Source organism: Cryptotermes secundus, unplaced genomic scaffold (assembly GCF_002891405.2).
Source record: "Cryptotermes secundus unplaced genomic scaffold, Csec_1.0 scaffold614, whole genome shotgun sequence".
Taxonomy (NCBI): Eukaryota; Metazoa; Arthropoda; class Insecta; order Blattodea; family Kalotermitidae; genus Cryptotermes; species Cryptotermes secundus.
In genome coordinates, this window is record NW_019728501.1 from 2,084,927 (window position 1) to 2,101,087 (window position 16,161).

Sequence of the window (16,161 nt, forward strand, 5' to 3'; positions counted from 1 at the left end):
GCTGTAGGCCCTAAATAAATACCTTGAATGTTTTTAATCATTTGGCAAGACTTTGTAGAGGACCTTAACGAAACACATGAACAGGTTTTGTAATTAACATTTCAATCGTTTCAAAGCCGTGAAATGCCCGAGGTGCGTGATAATTTTTCATCATTGTCGGTCAATAGGGTGACGTCACACGTTACGTGCGCAGGTGCGCCAGTACACCATAGATTTTCTCTTTGATTATGTTTCTAAATCTTTAATGAATCCTAATTCGGCTCTGGAATCGGTTGTGATTTAGTTCGTGTATGCAGGCGGAAGATGGCAGAACTACCATTGAAAATGCCCATGGCGAGTCTGTTCCAACCAATCACATAACACCTTGACAACGAGAGAGGCTAACAAATTTTGTGTGATCTTAGCACCACCTAGTAAGAGAAACTTATAACCTCACTAACTTGGTATGTGGAGATATGCCGTGCTATAAGAAGTCTAAGTTGTAGACAATCTCAGTCATCTCAGTTTTCTTCAATCCGGGACGTTAAAGCTGAGAAATATTTTCGTGTCTTGTTATGATTGTATAAGTGTTACTATTGATAAAACCTCTATCAGTACGTGTTTTCACGATTTATGATAAGGTTGAAATCATAATAAGTTCAAATGGTTGGAAAGTATTTGTTAATTTCTGCATATCTCGGATTTGCTACATCTTCATTAAATGTCACATCGGGACCATCCGTAGATGGTGGTAAGTTGAATATTCCATGTTTTGTTATTTTTCAGAAACTTATTGTCACATTATTAGACACTGCTTGCAGAAGGTATATTACAACCGTTATCGTAATAGTACGACAAGTATTGTTAAAACATTCTTTCAATTACTACGACCATCTATCATGACAAGTCAATGGAGATGCAGAGAAAATGGTAGACGCCAGTCTTTACAACTTACATTCTCTTGAAAGTAGATGTTCATTCACGGGTAATTCATTGATATAAATTCAAAGCGAAACCAAAATTTGGGAAATAAAGCTGTATATTTTTCCGAAATTCTATCCGAATACGTCTTATAATGAAAAACCTTATATAGTCTTTCTTATATGTAACTTGATTTCTTTGTCATTGTCATTTATTTACAGTTCCAAAAATATCCATAGAGGCATCTGCCTCAGATACAGAACAAGTCAATAATACAATATAACATATAAATATACATACATAATCAGACAGTCATCATCGTCAAAATTTAAATACTCAATACAACAAAACTATTGTACCACAGTACATTCATATATCAAAATAACATTTAAAAGTACATACATGATTAAAATATATACATGAGGTATCAATCTTTATTCCAGCAGTAGTATTCTTCAACAGTATAAAAAGAACTGGTGATAAGAAACTTCTTTAACGCCACTTTAAATCCAGGAATGTCATAAGATAATTGTTTAAGCTCTGGAGGGAGGTGGTTATAAAGTTTGATACCAGAATACCATCCACCTTTCTGAAATATCGTTAAGTTTACCACCGGAAGATGCAAGTCATGATTAAATCTGGTATTACGTGTGTGGACATCAGAGTTTGTTATATAGCAATCTCTATTCTTGACAACCAGCATAAGTAAAGAAAATATATATTGAGACTGAAGTGGCAGAATATGTAACTCCTTAAATAAATTACGGCACGAATCTATATTACGCGAATTGGTAATAATTCTTATTATTCTTTTCTGTATTTGAAATATGATTTTTGCATGAGCCGAACTCCCCCAAAATATTATGCCGTAAGATATTATTGAATGAACTAGGGAGAAATAAACAGTTTTTAGGCACTCCAAGGATAAAAGAGGTTTTAATACTCTAATTATATAGGATGCCTTATTTAATTTGGGTATCATTTGGTCAATATGGGTTTGCCATGACAATTTATGATCAATAACCAAACCTAGAAATTTTGTAACCTCCATATTGGTTATTTGTTTATTCCCACATAGTATATGTAAATCTAAAGCTCTTGTGTTTTTAGTTATAAATTGTAGAAAGTAAGTTTTTGTAGGATTTAGTAGTAATAAATTACTACTAAACCATTTATTTAATTTTTCTAAAACTATATTTATATCTTTTTCAAATCTTGGGGTGTCAGGATTATTAATTATTAGACTTGTGTCATCCGCAAACAAGACTGGATAGGATACATCAGATATGGCATTAGGCAAATCATTGATATATAAAAGGAAAAGCAAGGGACCAAGTATGGATCCTTGAGGGACTCCTACGGTAACAGGCTCCCATTTAGAGTAGAATTTAATTGAGTCAGAAACAACTATTACTCTCTGGTATCTATCTGATAAATAGGATCTAATTACATCATTAGCCCTTCCCTTAATCCCGTAATGATTCAACTTCGAAAGCAGAATATCATAGTTGACACTATCAAAGGCCTTGTGAAGATCACAAAAAACACCGCCCACAATTTCTTTGTTATTTAAAGCAGTTAAGATATTATTAATAAGATAGTAAGCTGCATCATCTGTTGATCGTGCATGTCTAAAACCAAACTGTTCATTAGCAAGAATATTATTTTTCTTAATATGTTGTTGCATTCTATTATAGATTACCTTTTCAAAGATCTTAGAAATTGATGTGAGCAGTGAAATAGGTCTGTTTTTCTTGATATGTTGTTGCATTCTATTATAGATTACCTTTTCAAAGATCTTGGAAATTGATGTGAGCAGTGAAATAGGTCTGTTTTTCTTGATATGTTGTTGCATTCTATTAAAGATTACCTTTTCAAAGATCTTAGAAATTGATGTGAGCAGTGAAATAGGTCTGTAGTTCGATGTGTCATTTTTATCACCTTTTTATCTTAATCGACTGTTTGGAATTTCCCAAGTAAAAATGCGTCATATGCTTGTCTGGAAGTTGTGTGATGTTATTTTAAGAGTACTACAGATACTGGGAGCCCCATTTTTTATTCTTAGCACCAAATTGTAAATCATGCAATTATACACGGAGGATTTTTACTTTGTTGAATGGTTCCACGGCGACCGGTTAAAAAGAAACTCTGTATATAACATATAACTCCTTGTAATGCATTTTTTTTATTTGTTTCATTCTGGTCTGTCACACTAACAATATCATGAAAAGTTAAACAGTTCCGTCCAATGTGACTGGTGAAGATTTTTCTTATGTCAGTTATTTATGCCCTTACATGTTTCGGTCTTCAGAGACCATAATCAGAGGGACACCTTTACATCAATACAGTTGGAGGCTACTATTACATATATTGAAATAAGAAAAATCTTCACCAGTCACACTGTACGGAACTAGTTTAACTTTTCATGATCCTTGTAATACTATTAGATTTGTATAGGGTAGTGTGTGATTGATGATAAAGTCAATTGTTTCATGAAATATCAATGTGATAAAAAGACAAAAGGACACTCCAGCACCTGCAACATTTTTCATGCACATTTAATAGAAGAAGTATACCAAACTTTTTTTTTATGTTGTGTTGATCATTATCACTTCATTTTCTTTTCTTCTGCACTGATTTGCTTTGAAAATTCTGCAGTGTAAATGAGTAAATTTCAGAAGCTGTTCCATGTATCAGGTATGTTGTGTCTATTTGGACTTGGTTGCATATTGCAACTACTTTTAATTATTCTGACGAACTCAATATCCAGCCCATTGCAGGCAACGGATCTGTGAAGCTGTGTATGTGTGTATGTATATTTATACATTTGAAATGATTCTCAGCCATGGTGCTTGGAAATGTATGTAGTGTCTATAAAATTGCTTTGTAAATGTGATTCCAGCTATAAAGGAATCTCACGAGGGGAAGTAATTGCACACATTAAATTCTTACACCAATATTTTCGAAGTAATGTGGGTCATGCAGTGCAGTAAATGTGTTTTTTGCTTTCTGATCCTTTCATGTCTAAATGTCTCGGATTTAGAGGTATGGGATATGTATTATTATGATGTAGACCTAATTCTTAATACACTGAGAATGAGGAAGTTTGGAGAAACTTCATTTTTTGTAATCATGGCAGGGGTGCCAAATGTGGCAAGGAACTATATTGTGTACAGATAATTTCTGTATGGAAAACTGATCTATTCCTACTATAGGGGGTGTAATACCATACGTGCATGTACTGTTCTTAATTTTACAGTTCTAGGGCACAGCTTCGTGTAAAACAATAGTACAGATTACAAAAAGTCCAGAGTTCATTTGTATTATTGCAGCATGCCAGATAAAGATGTGGAATTATTTTTAATCATTTTTAATGTCTCTTCACTGTGTCTTACCCACCTCTCCTTCCTCTGCTTTATTTTCCCTCTGATATTTACTGTACCACAATTTCCTGTTCCAATTCCATGTCTTCCCGTCCATATACCTGAACCACCTTTTCTGCTCCTACCGTATATTCTATCCTGAAGACGAAACAACATATTCCTCCATATACATGTAAATGTATTTTCATACTCATCAAAGTTTAATTGTTCAGACATTGTTAATGTAAAACAGTGCAGAGATATCACCCGTAGCCTCAAATTCCCACCCCTCCTATAAGTATTTTGAATGTCAGACAGTTAACATCAGTGGGTCCTGCTTGTTAAAAGTTAGCAGTAGTGTTTATGTACATTGCTGTAACTGGTTATGAAGATTGAACACCAGCACCAAAGTATCCCCACTGAGCATGATTACGAGACAGTTTACATACTCATCATACCTAAGATCCATTTTATCCTCCATCTCCTCACCAATCTTACAAAGTAACCATGTCCTAAGAGGTTCCAAACCAAAATTACTTATTCAGTACTTGTTTCCCTTTGAGGTACATGTCTAGCCTATTATAATCACCTTCATTACAGTACTAGGTGGCATGTTCTGTATCATATCATCTGTTGTCCGCATTATCCCTCTTAGTTCCTGATATTTTCTTGAGCACTTCTTCAGACATGTATACTTTATATTTTTCCCATTATTTTGATGTTGGATTTTCTGTTGTTCTAGTGCCCCATTTGGACCTAGCTAGTTTAGAAAGTGGTTATCATGGGTTGGTCAAGGAAAATGAAACACTTGTAGAAGTCACACCACGCATTAAGGCAGTTGGCGGGGAGATATGCAGTTTCCGAATTGTCAACAAACACCATGGAGAAGCACCGTTTGAGGTAAGGTTGAACTTTATTTTTCAGTTATGCACTGGAATTTTCATACAGTTACTGACTTTCTGGACACTATCCATCATTTGTTTTTTATTTTAAATAACATTTTGGAGGTTGGAGTCTGCATCTATCCTTAGGTAAAATGCCTACTCAGTTATTCCCAAGAGTTAGGCCATATCTCTGGATACAGGGAGATAGGAACTAGCTCTGTCATTTGGCCCCAACTGAGTGGGAGAAGTACTTGGAAAAAGTGCCTGTGATGGAAGGAGAAGATGATGACAACAGTGATAATCTGTAACATATTCGTAATTGAAAGCAGCCTTAATTGTGACCATCTTACGTGCAAGTCAAACATTCTGGCCAGTGAGCCAAATTGAATTTCATTGTTGGATCATAAATTATGTTATCTAAATATGGTACTAACAGCACAGTATTTATAGGACTACGAGGCTGCAGTAGGAAACTGAGTTTATGAGTTCTACCTAGAACTATTTTTATTTTTGTAGCATGATCAGAAGCAAAATGGTGGCTTCAACACCAACTGACTAACTTTATGGAGCTGAGCCCTTCTTGAGAAGCCAGTTATGCAGCTACTCAAGAACTCCCCAATAATTTATGGAACCTAAAGGTCCATTACCATGTTCACAAGAGCACTGCACTGGTCTCTATCCTGAGCCAAATCAATCCAGTCCATACCACTGCATCCCATCTTTATAAGATCCATTTTAATATTATCCACCCACCTATACCGTCATCCTGGTGTGGTCTTCTGGCTTTCCCACCAATATCCTGTATGCATTCCTCTTCTCCCCCATCTGTGGTACATGCCCTGCCCATCTCCTCCTCTACATGATCATTCTAATTATACTTGGCATAGAGTGCAAGTTATGAAGCTCCTTATGATGAAGTTTTCTCCCACCTCTTATCACTTCGTCCCACTTCAGGCCAAATATTCTCTTCAGCACCCTGTTCTCAAACAGCCTGTGTTCCTCCCTTAATGTCAGAGACCAAGTTTCATGCCCATACAGAACCACAGGCAAAATTATGGTTTTGTATATTCTAATTTTTACCTTTTTAAACAGCAGACAGAAGAGAAACAAAAGTTTCTGGACCAAATGACAGAAAGCATTGCCCGAGTTCACTGTCCTCTTTAATTTCCTCCTGAATCAGATTCTGATTTGTTACTGTCGCTTCGAAATACTTGAACTGTGCCACATGGTCAGAGCATCTATAAAAAGAAGATGGTAAAGGTAAAGCTATCCCTGTAACAGGCTGTGGAGGCCCATAGGCTTGTGAGAGGTTGAGGCCACCACATTTTCTAGATAGTTGCTCTTGGATGGCAGTAAGGTTGTCAGCCTTATGCACTGGCCACCCTTTACCCCCAAGAAGGTCCTTGGTATTAATTTCTGTTAGAGTTTGAGTTGACCCCAGGGCCATAGTGCATCTGGATGGATTAGGTCAACTTAAAAATCCAGTAACCTCACTGGGAATGAAACTCGCGACCCTCCAGCTTGTAGCATAGTGCCTCAACCAGGTATGCTACTGCATACCCCAAAAGCATCTGCTGTCTATCTTTATGTCATTATTTTACCATGCATTGTGGTGATACACTTAGTTTTCTCTGCATTTACTACTATGCCAATCTCCTTACTAGCATCAGTTAAAAGTTTCTGCATTTGTCTTTGTCGTATCCGTGTTATCACTAGGGACCGGATTTTAATGCAAATGCATATTTCTTGCTTGCAACCAGAAAGTATGCTTTTTTGGATATATTTATGAATGACTTCATTTCTTAAATTTTGGACATGGTTTGATGGTGCATATAGATGCATATTCTGCTTGTTTTATGAATAAGCATCATATTTTCGAAGATCTCAATTTATACTGCATATTTCCTTTTAAAATGTTTATCATATATGTTTTTTAATTTTATAAGTTTTCAATCATGGTCGTGTGTATACAATTTTTCTTTTCCGTATTAGAATATGTTGCATATTTGACCCAACATTTCGTCATGATTCATGTTTCTGATGCAATACCCAGGACGGGACTTTCCCGATCGCTCTACTCGTAACTTGCCTCATCCGCGTACCATCAAAGTGGCCGCAAAGAGATTAGTCAGAAGTGTTCACATGTAGGCGCTATTAACGTAATACTATTCAACTGATAACGGACTTCACTTATTTATTTCCAAAGTCTCCATGAGGTTCGTTATGCTTCTTCATTTGAAGCTGAGGGCCATCCACATTAGTGGTGACTAGTCTGTAGTTAAGTATGTTTAGCTTTCTGTAGTCATGCCAAAAGTGAAAGTAAGTCAGAAAACTAAATTACAGCTGTATCAGCAGGAGTTTTAAAGAGAGATGATAAGTATGGATAGCGAAATTCTTTATTGCCGAGCATGTGGGAAAGCAGTTGGTTGTGAAAAACCCTTTCACGTGCTTCAGCATTTGAATATGAATATACACAAAGAGAATATTAAAATAAAATCCACGAAAAGGGCTCCTGTTCAAAAATTGCATAGTGAATTTTCTAATAATAGTTTTTCAGTTTTCCTTTGATTTATGCGAAGCCTTTTTAGCAGCAGATATTCTGCCGTGGAAACTAACCAATCCTACTCTGAGAAACTTCATAGAGAAGTACACACAGTACAAGTGCCGGATGAATCTACTGTGCGCAAAAATTACTTGAAGCAGTGTTACCATCTTACAGTTGAAAGCATTAGAGATAAGATTCAAGATAATTTTGTTTGGGTATCAATCGATGAAACACAAGATTGTGAGGGACGGTTTACTGCAAATTGTATAGTTGGATCCCTTAATAAGAATGAACAATCTACCCCATATCTTCTTGCAGTAGAGCAATTTGAAACCACAAATAGCTCCGCAGTTTCCGATTTTTTTATCAGTTCCATGAATTTACTATGGCCGAATGGCATTCAGTATGAGCGCGTATTGCTCTTTGTGACTGATGCCGCAAGTTATATGATGAAAGCCGGTTATACTTCCAAATATGACACATTTGACTTGTCTTGCCCACGGGTTGCACCGTTTTGCAGAAACGATTCGTACAAAAATTTCCTGCTTGCTAACATGTTGGCGTCTTCTATGAAGAAGGTATTTGTTAAAGCGCCATACAGAAATGAAGCCTTTAAAGCAGTAGCACCGAGCGTTCCACTTCCACCAGAACCAATTTTAACGTGCTGGAGCACGTGGCTGTGTGCAGCGAGTTATTATACTGAACATGTAGAAACAGGAATTTCGTGAATACATTTGATCCCAAAAGTGCAGTATCAATTCAAATTGCCCAAAATGTACTAAAAAACGCAGAACTAGAAACTATTCTTTCGTATATATCTGCTCACTTCTCTCATCTTCCATCCGCCATTTCCTCACTGGAGGCAAGCAATAGCAATACTACTTTGTATCATTCGTTAAGTGTGTTCAAAACCACTCTTTCCAAATTGAATTCAGTACACAGCATTCTTTAAAAAAATCCAGGATATGAACAGATTTGTGAAATTGAAGAAATTTTAGCCGGTAAACCTACAGAATTGACAAGTAAAAAATCGCTAACAGTGGAGCAAATAGCGGCTTTTGTACATGCGCCCCTAAGTTTCTGTGAGGTGGAAAGAAGTTTTCCCCGCTATAAGGGCATCTTACAAGACAATAGGAGGTGACTAGCTATGGAAGACCTAAAACATTTAGTAATTGTGAATTGCAACAGAAGAGAAGTTGAAAGTTCGGAGAGCTAAATGTGAGTAAAAGTAAAGTAAAGCTACCCTTCTAACAGGCCGTGAAGGCCCATAGGTTCGTGAGACGTTGAGGGTCCCAGGTTATCTAGACAGTTGGCTCAAAGATGGCGGTAAGGTTGTCAGCCTTATGCACCGTCCGCGCTTTACTCCCCAGGAAAATTATTTAGCAGTAGTGTAGTTGGTTGAGGGGTTATGCTACAAGCTGGAAGGTCGCAGGTTCAAGTCCCAATGAGGTCATTGGATTTTTTTCAATTGACCTAATCCTTCCAGCCGCACTTATGGCCCTGGTGTTCAGTCAACCTCTAACAGAAATGAGTACCAGGAAATGTGAGTACCATTGGTTTTTTTAAATTTGTAATGAAATATGTTGGCTTTGTTGCATGATTTGTATTTAAGTATAGCTTTTTATTGCAAGTGAATCATTCAGTGATTACATAAAATGAACTTAAACATTGATTTGTTGGTCTTAAAATAATGTAAAATCAATTTTAATATTTGGTATAAATTTTTATGTGCATATTTTAGTGCATATTTCGGAAGTTTGCATACATACGCGCACACATATTTAAGGGATTATTAGGGCATAAAAATCCGGTCCCTAGTTATCACCCAGTAGATTCACATCATCAGCACAGACCAGCAACTGATGTCTCCCATTTAATTTCATTTCTGGACCATCCTAATGGCATATTCTAAAGAAAAGTTGAAAAACAGTGGCAGTAAAGCAACTCCTTGTTTTATACCATTCTGGATAGGAAAATTATCAGACAGATGTTTACCTACGAGTATATTGACTTTACTGTATGCCACAATATCATAATTATGTTCGGCTTGTTGTGAAATATTTCAGTTCATTGTGCAAAGAACAGAACTGAAAGGAGCAGAATCTGTGGTGAAAAACTTGATGAAAAAGTTATTTACAAATATTGAGTTTGATCTCAGTCAGTGGATCATATTTTATTTGACATTGTATCAACTGCAGTGGTTATTTAGCATCAAGTGATATGAGAGGATGATTGTGTTGGCAAACTTGAAATGTTTGCAGAGGAAGTGGTAATGGCATATTTGAAAATGCTATCCTTTGTTTGTAATTTATGTAACAGCACACACTGAGGACTATAACATTGAATGATTGGATGATAGTAATGAATTATAAAGGATGTGGAAGGAAGTGATTATCCTGTCATTTGTCTCTAAGAATGGAGAAAATCCATGCAAGACAGAAAGACCATGATCTGGCCAACATTTGAGCCAAACACCTCCTAAATACAGGTCAATAAATGTTACCACTTGAGTCAGCTTGCTTGATTTGTGTTTGTGTGGGTTCAGTCAAAAGGGGATGTATTTGTGAGAGAACAAAGAGCTAATTGAAATTTTCCATTCTAACATCTTGAAACCTTGCTATGAGGTCATACCTAAAACATGCACATGGAAACAAATCTGAGCCATATGTAACTGATGACTCAACCCCTTGGCCTAGGTTCTCTTTATGAAAGTGTTTATATGCTGGTAGTATGAGTCAGTTTGCCTCTTGAGTAGGATGTAGGATGAAGAATTGATCCTGCAAACATAATCAGATAACACTGATATTGTGTATTTTTTCCACTGTCTTTCATATTAAGATGATTTGTTTTTAGAGTTTGTAATGCCTTTCCACTCTTCCCCAGAAGAAGTGTATATCCAACTGATGGCTTGGATCCCCAAAATTGCAAATTGCAGAATACTTACTAAAGGACAAGCTGATTTTTTAACTGTGTCCAATTTATGATTATAAATATTAATTTTCAATAGCCTGGAAATTTAGTTTGAATGAAGAAAACATGACATGATGTGCATACAGGATTGTTGTTGGGATACTGAAACGTGATAGATCATAGGGCAGTTGGAGGTTTATGAGATTAATTTAGCATAGGTTTGTGACCACTGGCACACATTGATATTAATGCTGCCAAGTTCTGTTACCAGATGGTTCAATTTTTATTTTTTTTTTATCTAACATAGTGCAAGAAAATATCAACAGTGTTCATGATGAACACATTTTTTGTAACATCTTTTACAAAATTCCATTAAAATGAAAATGGGAAATAAAACCTTTGACAGCATTGGCATGTTTCAGCTCCTTTATTATCATCATCATCATCATCATCATCATCATCATCAGTAATCTGTCAAGACGACAGGCCCACAGTCTCTTCCAAAACAGTTCCTCCTTTAATATAAGGCTTGAAGATTCCTGTATCTTATTAAATAATCTTGAAATGGAAGAACGATAAAATGTTATAAAATTCAAATTTTTAGTGGACTTTTTATGTGGTACATCAGTGTTTGGGTGGCTCATAAAATGTGTCATCATATATTTATATGTATACCTTTCTTGTTTATCATGCTTAATATTTAAAAAATGTATGACATGATAGTTACAGAATTAAGCTGAATAGTTTATAAGCAACAGATAAATATTTCTTCTGTATTATTTGTGGGGTGTATGGTTATTCCATGACAGTCTGTTAGCAGATGTAAATGTTAGGTCATTTATACTGAGGTTTCTTATTAAATGCTTTAATAAATGTCATAAGCCATAGGAAGTCACTGAAGAATGTTCATACCATTAAAGAGAACTATCTTCAGGGATGGCTATTTTAAAAAATTACTGCATTTCACACAGTGACCAGGCTAAATCCAGGTCTTGGTGATGGTCAGTCCACATTTCCAACACATTCTAAATGGTTCTGACAATATTTATAATACTCAGAATTATTGGCAGAATACATGAAAATGGACAGAGTCCAAAAACCAAGTAATTCTGGACACAATTCCAACATCTCAGCTTCTACCATTTCTTAATAGAAGGAAGATAACAGTTTAAACAATGCAAAATTTAGAGCTTTAATGACAGGTAAATGCACTAAAATTTTAAACATTTTCCACTGTCATTAACTCATCCTCTTCAGTTATTTATGAACTTCAAAAATGTGCTACCCCTTGAGATGAACATGGTATGGTTTCATTGTTTTGGATGTGTGGAACAGATTTTATATGTATTTTTTAAGTAGGTTATTTAACAACACTATTATTGTCATGACTATAGCGGGAAGATTATATGTTTATTTTAAATTCTTACATACATCAGCGTTTTAGAGTATTCATAAGTGTGCAACTGGCACTGAATATAAAACTTGTCTAACAACAGTCACAAGACAATCACAGATAAAATCGCAGAAACATCAATTCAACCATAGTTAAAATCTAAACTGAATACCTCAATTAAATAGATACAATGTTACACATACAATTATACCAACAAGATAATTAGCAATACATAATACCTCTCCTTCCTTAAGTTACACTTATTGATGCCTACTGTGGGACATCCATCAGTCAGTATGCACTCCCCTTCTATTCCTTAGCTGTTGATCCCGACAGAAGAGCAAAAATTCATCAACAGTATATGATGGATTATGTATTAGGATATCTCTTATTTCTTTTATAAATGGTTTTTTATCATGTACTAAATTGGTTAAATAATCAGGCAGACTGTTAAATATTTTTATACTCATGCAGTGAACTCCTTTCTGCCTCATTGCAAGATGTGATTGTAGGACATGTAAATTTCTTTCGTGTCTTGTCGGTCTCTCATAAAAGTCATCATAGATAAAATATATTGAGAGACCAATGTTAATATATTTAACTTTATAAATGCTGGCCTACATGACTCTGTGTGTTTCATCCCCATTATAATTCTAATAGTCTTCTTTTGTAAGAGAAAGATCTTCTTGGCCTCTGACGAATTACCCCAAAAAACTATTCCATATCTCATGAGTGAATAAAAGTATGCATGATATATCATTTTAAGTGTTGTAACATTACTATATGTTTTCATAATTCGTATTGCATAACATGCCTTTCCCAGTCTGGGTAACAGTGATTCAACCTGTGTCTTCCAGTTCAAAAACTTATCAATTTCAATGCCCAGAAATTTAATATGAGTTTCCTCTTGTAATAATTCATCGTTAAACTTTAAATGTACAGGCATATTTTCACGATTGATTGTTTCAAATTTTAACACTTTAGTTTTCCTCAAGTTTAGGGATAAGCCATTGTATTTGAACCACTGACTTAAGGAATTTAACGTAAGTTTAGACCTTTCTTGAATTTCATCGATATTAATACCTGACACTAATATGCTTGTATCATCGGCATACAACAATGACTTGTTGTCAGTACTTAATGCTGACAGCAGGTCATTAATATATAAAAGGAACAACAAAGGACCCAAAATCAAGCCCTGTGGCACTCCATATTTGACAGTTCCCCAGTCTGAACAGCATTTTCCATTTTCATTATTATAGAGTTCAAATCTTTGTCTTCTATTTTCCAGATAGGACTTCAACCATATTTTTATTTTACCACCAATGCTGTATGTTGCTAATTTACTCAAAAGAATATCATGACTCACACAGTCAAATGCTTTTGTCAAATCACAAAAAACTCCCAATGAATGATTGCTTCTTTCCAGTGTTTCTAAAATATGATTAGTTAATGTATATATTGCCATTTCTGTGTTACTGTTTTCTTTAAATCCAAACTGTGCAAAAGACATTAAATTGTTTGTATGTGTGCGCAGCAAATTCATTGTCTTTTAATTGTCATTGTCATTTAATTAGTTGAACTGTTAGTCACATTTTTCAGATGTTTTGAATTTCTATGTAATACATTAAATTCCAGCTGCTGCACAGTATGGAATTTGTCACTCTGTCAGCTAAAAGTTTTGGTCAGTAGTGAGGTTTATTTGTTAGCATAATTGTCAAGAATAACACTCGATTCCTGATGAGGTCACCGGATTTTTCAGTTGACCTAATCCTTCCAGCCACACTGTGTTCCTGGGGTCAACTTAGCCTGTAACAGAACTGAGTACCAGGGATCTTCCAGGAGGTAAAGAGCGGCCAGCATGTAAGGCTGACAGCCACACAATCACCTGTCAGCTGATTGTCTCCAAAATGTAGGAGCCTCGATGTCTCACAACCCAGTAGACCTCCATGGCCTCTTACAGGGATAGCATTATCTTTTTTAACACAAAATAATAATGAAATGTTTTGTGACATTTTTAAATTTGAAAGCTATTATGTCAAAACCTGTGAAAGTTTCTATATAAGAGTGATTTTCTTACCACATTGGCATGCTGCAGATATTTTTAGAAAATAATGCCTTATATATAAATGTTGCTGCACTGTAAAACTGTATGAAAAAGTAACATGCTTTAAAAGAATTTTTTGTGAATAAAATGCAGAAAGTATCATTATTTATAAGTAATAATGACCAAGTTTTTATTAAATTACTAATAAATCTCAAACATCTAGCTATAAAGTTGTGATAAGTAGAATTTTGTATGTAAGGCTTCCAGTGACATTTCTAGCATTGTCTGGTTCTGAAGGCTGGCTTTGAAGAGTTTCAGGAAAGTGTTGTGTGTGTTGTGTTTGTGCCTGTGCCTGTGTGGGGGCATGCACACATGTATGTGTGTGAAAATAGATGAGAGAAACAACTTTTTGCAGATGGAACAAACGTTTTTGTCTTGATTTCAGATTGTATTAAAGCCAGGAGGAGAAGCTGAGCTGCGGGCTCGAAAGGCTCTTAACTGTGAAAAAAGAAAGAACTACAAATTTGACATTGCAGCTGTCAGTTGTACTGGTGAAGTCTCAGACAAGTAAGAGAATTCACTTTTCCCAGTTGTTTTGTGATGTGCATACAAAGTGTGAGTAATCTGTTTAGGTATTATCTTTCATGGTACATGAAGTTTTCCTTTTTCTTATTTCTTGGCTTCAGAAGGTGTTAAATTAATTTTACAATCTGTTTCTTTAATGGTATTGGGGATGTATTAGAATGTAAAGGGAAGTTGCAACTTACATATACTCAGAATAAACCACAAAATAAAACTGTTGTTACAGAAGTGATCACTTAAAAGAACAGGCTAAAGTTATGAATTGTGTGCTCTAATTTTAAGTGAGATTATGGCCTTTGTGTTTTCAATAGAAACATTTAATTGACACAGTATCCAGACTAGCTCTGGGGCCCACCCAACTTTCTATCGAGTCAGTATGGGGGCCTCTTTGTCCAGGGATAAAGCAGTTCAGGCATGAAGCTGAACACTGACCTCCATCTAGTGCTGAGGTAAAGAATGATGCAAGCTATGCCTCTGCTCCCTGATCATCATCATCATCATCATCATCATCATCATCATCATGTGCTTAATTAATCAACTTTACCTTATATTCCCTCTCTGGTATCTCACAATATAATTGTAGTAGACTGAGTGGATGGGTGGGTGGGCATTTTACCATTGAAATGTATGGAGGATTGGTATAGGGTTGAATGGTAAGACCGCTGATGAATTTGAAAGAATCTGGAAGGACACAGTTGTGGTCTGGTCAAGGTACTATCCGAACATTTGCATGGAGGGACTGTGGGAGACCATAAAACACCTCAGTCAGGATGCCCACTGTTCTGGCCAAGATTAAACTGAACACTTCCCAGATACAAGTTTAGGGTGTCACTGCTAGACCAACCTGCTCACTCAAAAGTTGAAATGGAGGGAACAGAGAGAGCATGGTTATTTCATAAGCATACTTTTTCCTTTCAAGGAAGGAAAGTAGGCCAGAAATTAGATTAATGGAAATGTTACTCTTCAAGGTTATGCTGTATATTGTTTTGATTATTACACTCATCCCTCTGCATTCATGAGGTTTTAAATTCTGTTGGTTTAGAAGGAGCTAGCCAGCTCCTAACAAATGCAGTTGAAGTTTCGTAATAAAATAGACCAAGAAGAAACATGTATTTTTTTTAGTGCTACAGTTCACATCTCCGTGGTTGACATCAATGAGTATGCACCAACATTTTTGGACCCATCATATGTATGTCAAGTGGATGAGGGGCGGTTGTATGAAGAAATTGTGCGTGTCGAGGCCACTGATCGAGACTGCACACCCAAATATGGAGATGTGTGTAAATATGAAATTCTGACCAGTGACCAGCCTTTTACAATTGATAATGAAGGTATGGAAGAGATACATAATTCGGTTGCCAAGTCACATAATACTACTTAGTTCCATTTCTTCATGTACTAACCGCCTACCACCTGGGGTATAAAATAAAATAATTAAGACCTCTTTCAAATGCTTTACCACATTAATTTATGATTTAGTCGTACCTGAACTGCCTGCATTCTGCTGATAGTATATTACAATGTTGTCATAACAGCAG

The 16,161-nt window shown here is 35.8% G+C and overlaps 1 protein-coding gene across 2 annotated transcripts in view; it reads left to right on the forward strand.

The window, feature by feature from the left end:
- The first annotated feature begins 472 nt into the window (after nt 1-472).
- The window catches only part of LOC111865239 (calsyntenin-1), a 51,128-nt gene continuing 35,439 nt past the window's right edge, over nt 473-16,161 (forward strand). The window contains exons 1-4 of one of the 2 annotated variants that reach the window (XM_023853136.2): nt 473-730; nt 5,005-5,162; nt 14,487-14,608; nt 15,746-15,954. In XM_023853136.2, coding sequence (XP_023708904.1) covers nt 643-730; nt 5,005-5,162; nt 14,487-14,608; nt 15,746-15,954 — 577 coding nt within the window. In that variant the 5' untranslated portion in view covers nt 473-642. The remainder of the gene's footprint in view (nt 731-5,004; nt 5,163-14,486; nt 14,609-15,745; nt 15,955-16,161) is intronic. The other variant, XM_023853135.2, reaches the window with a different exon arrangement.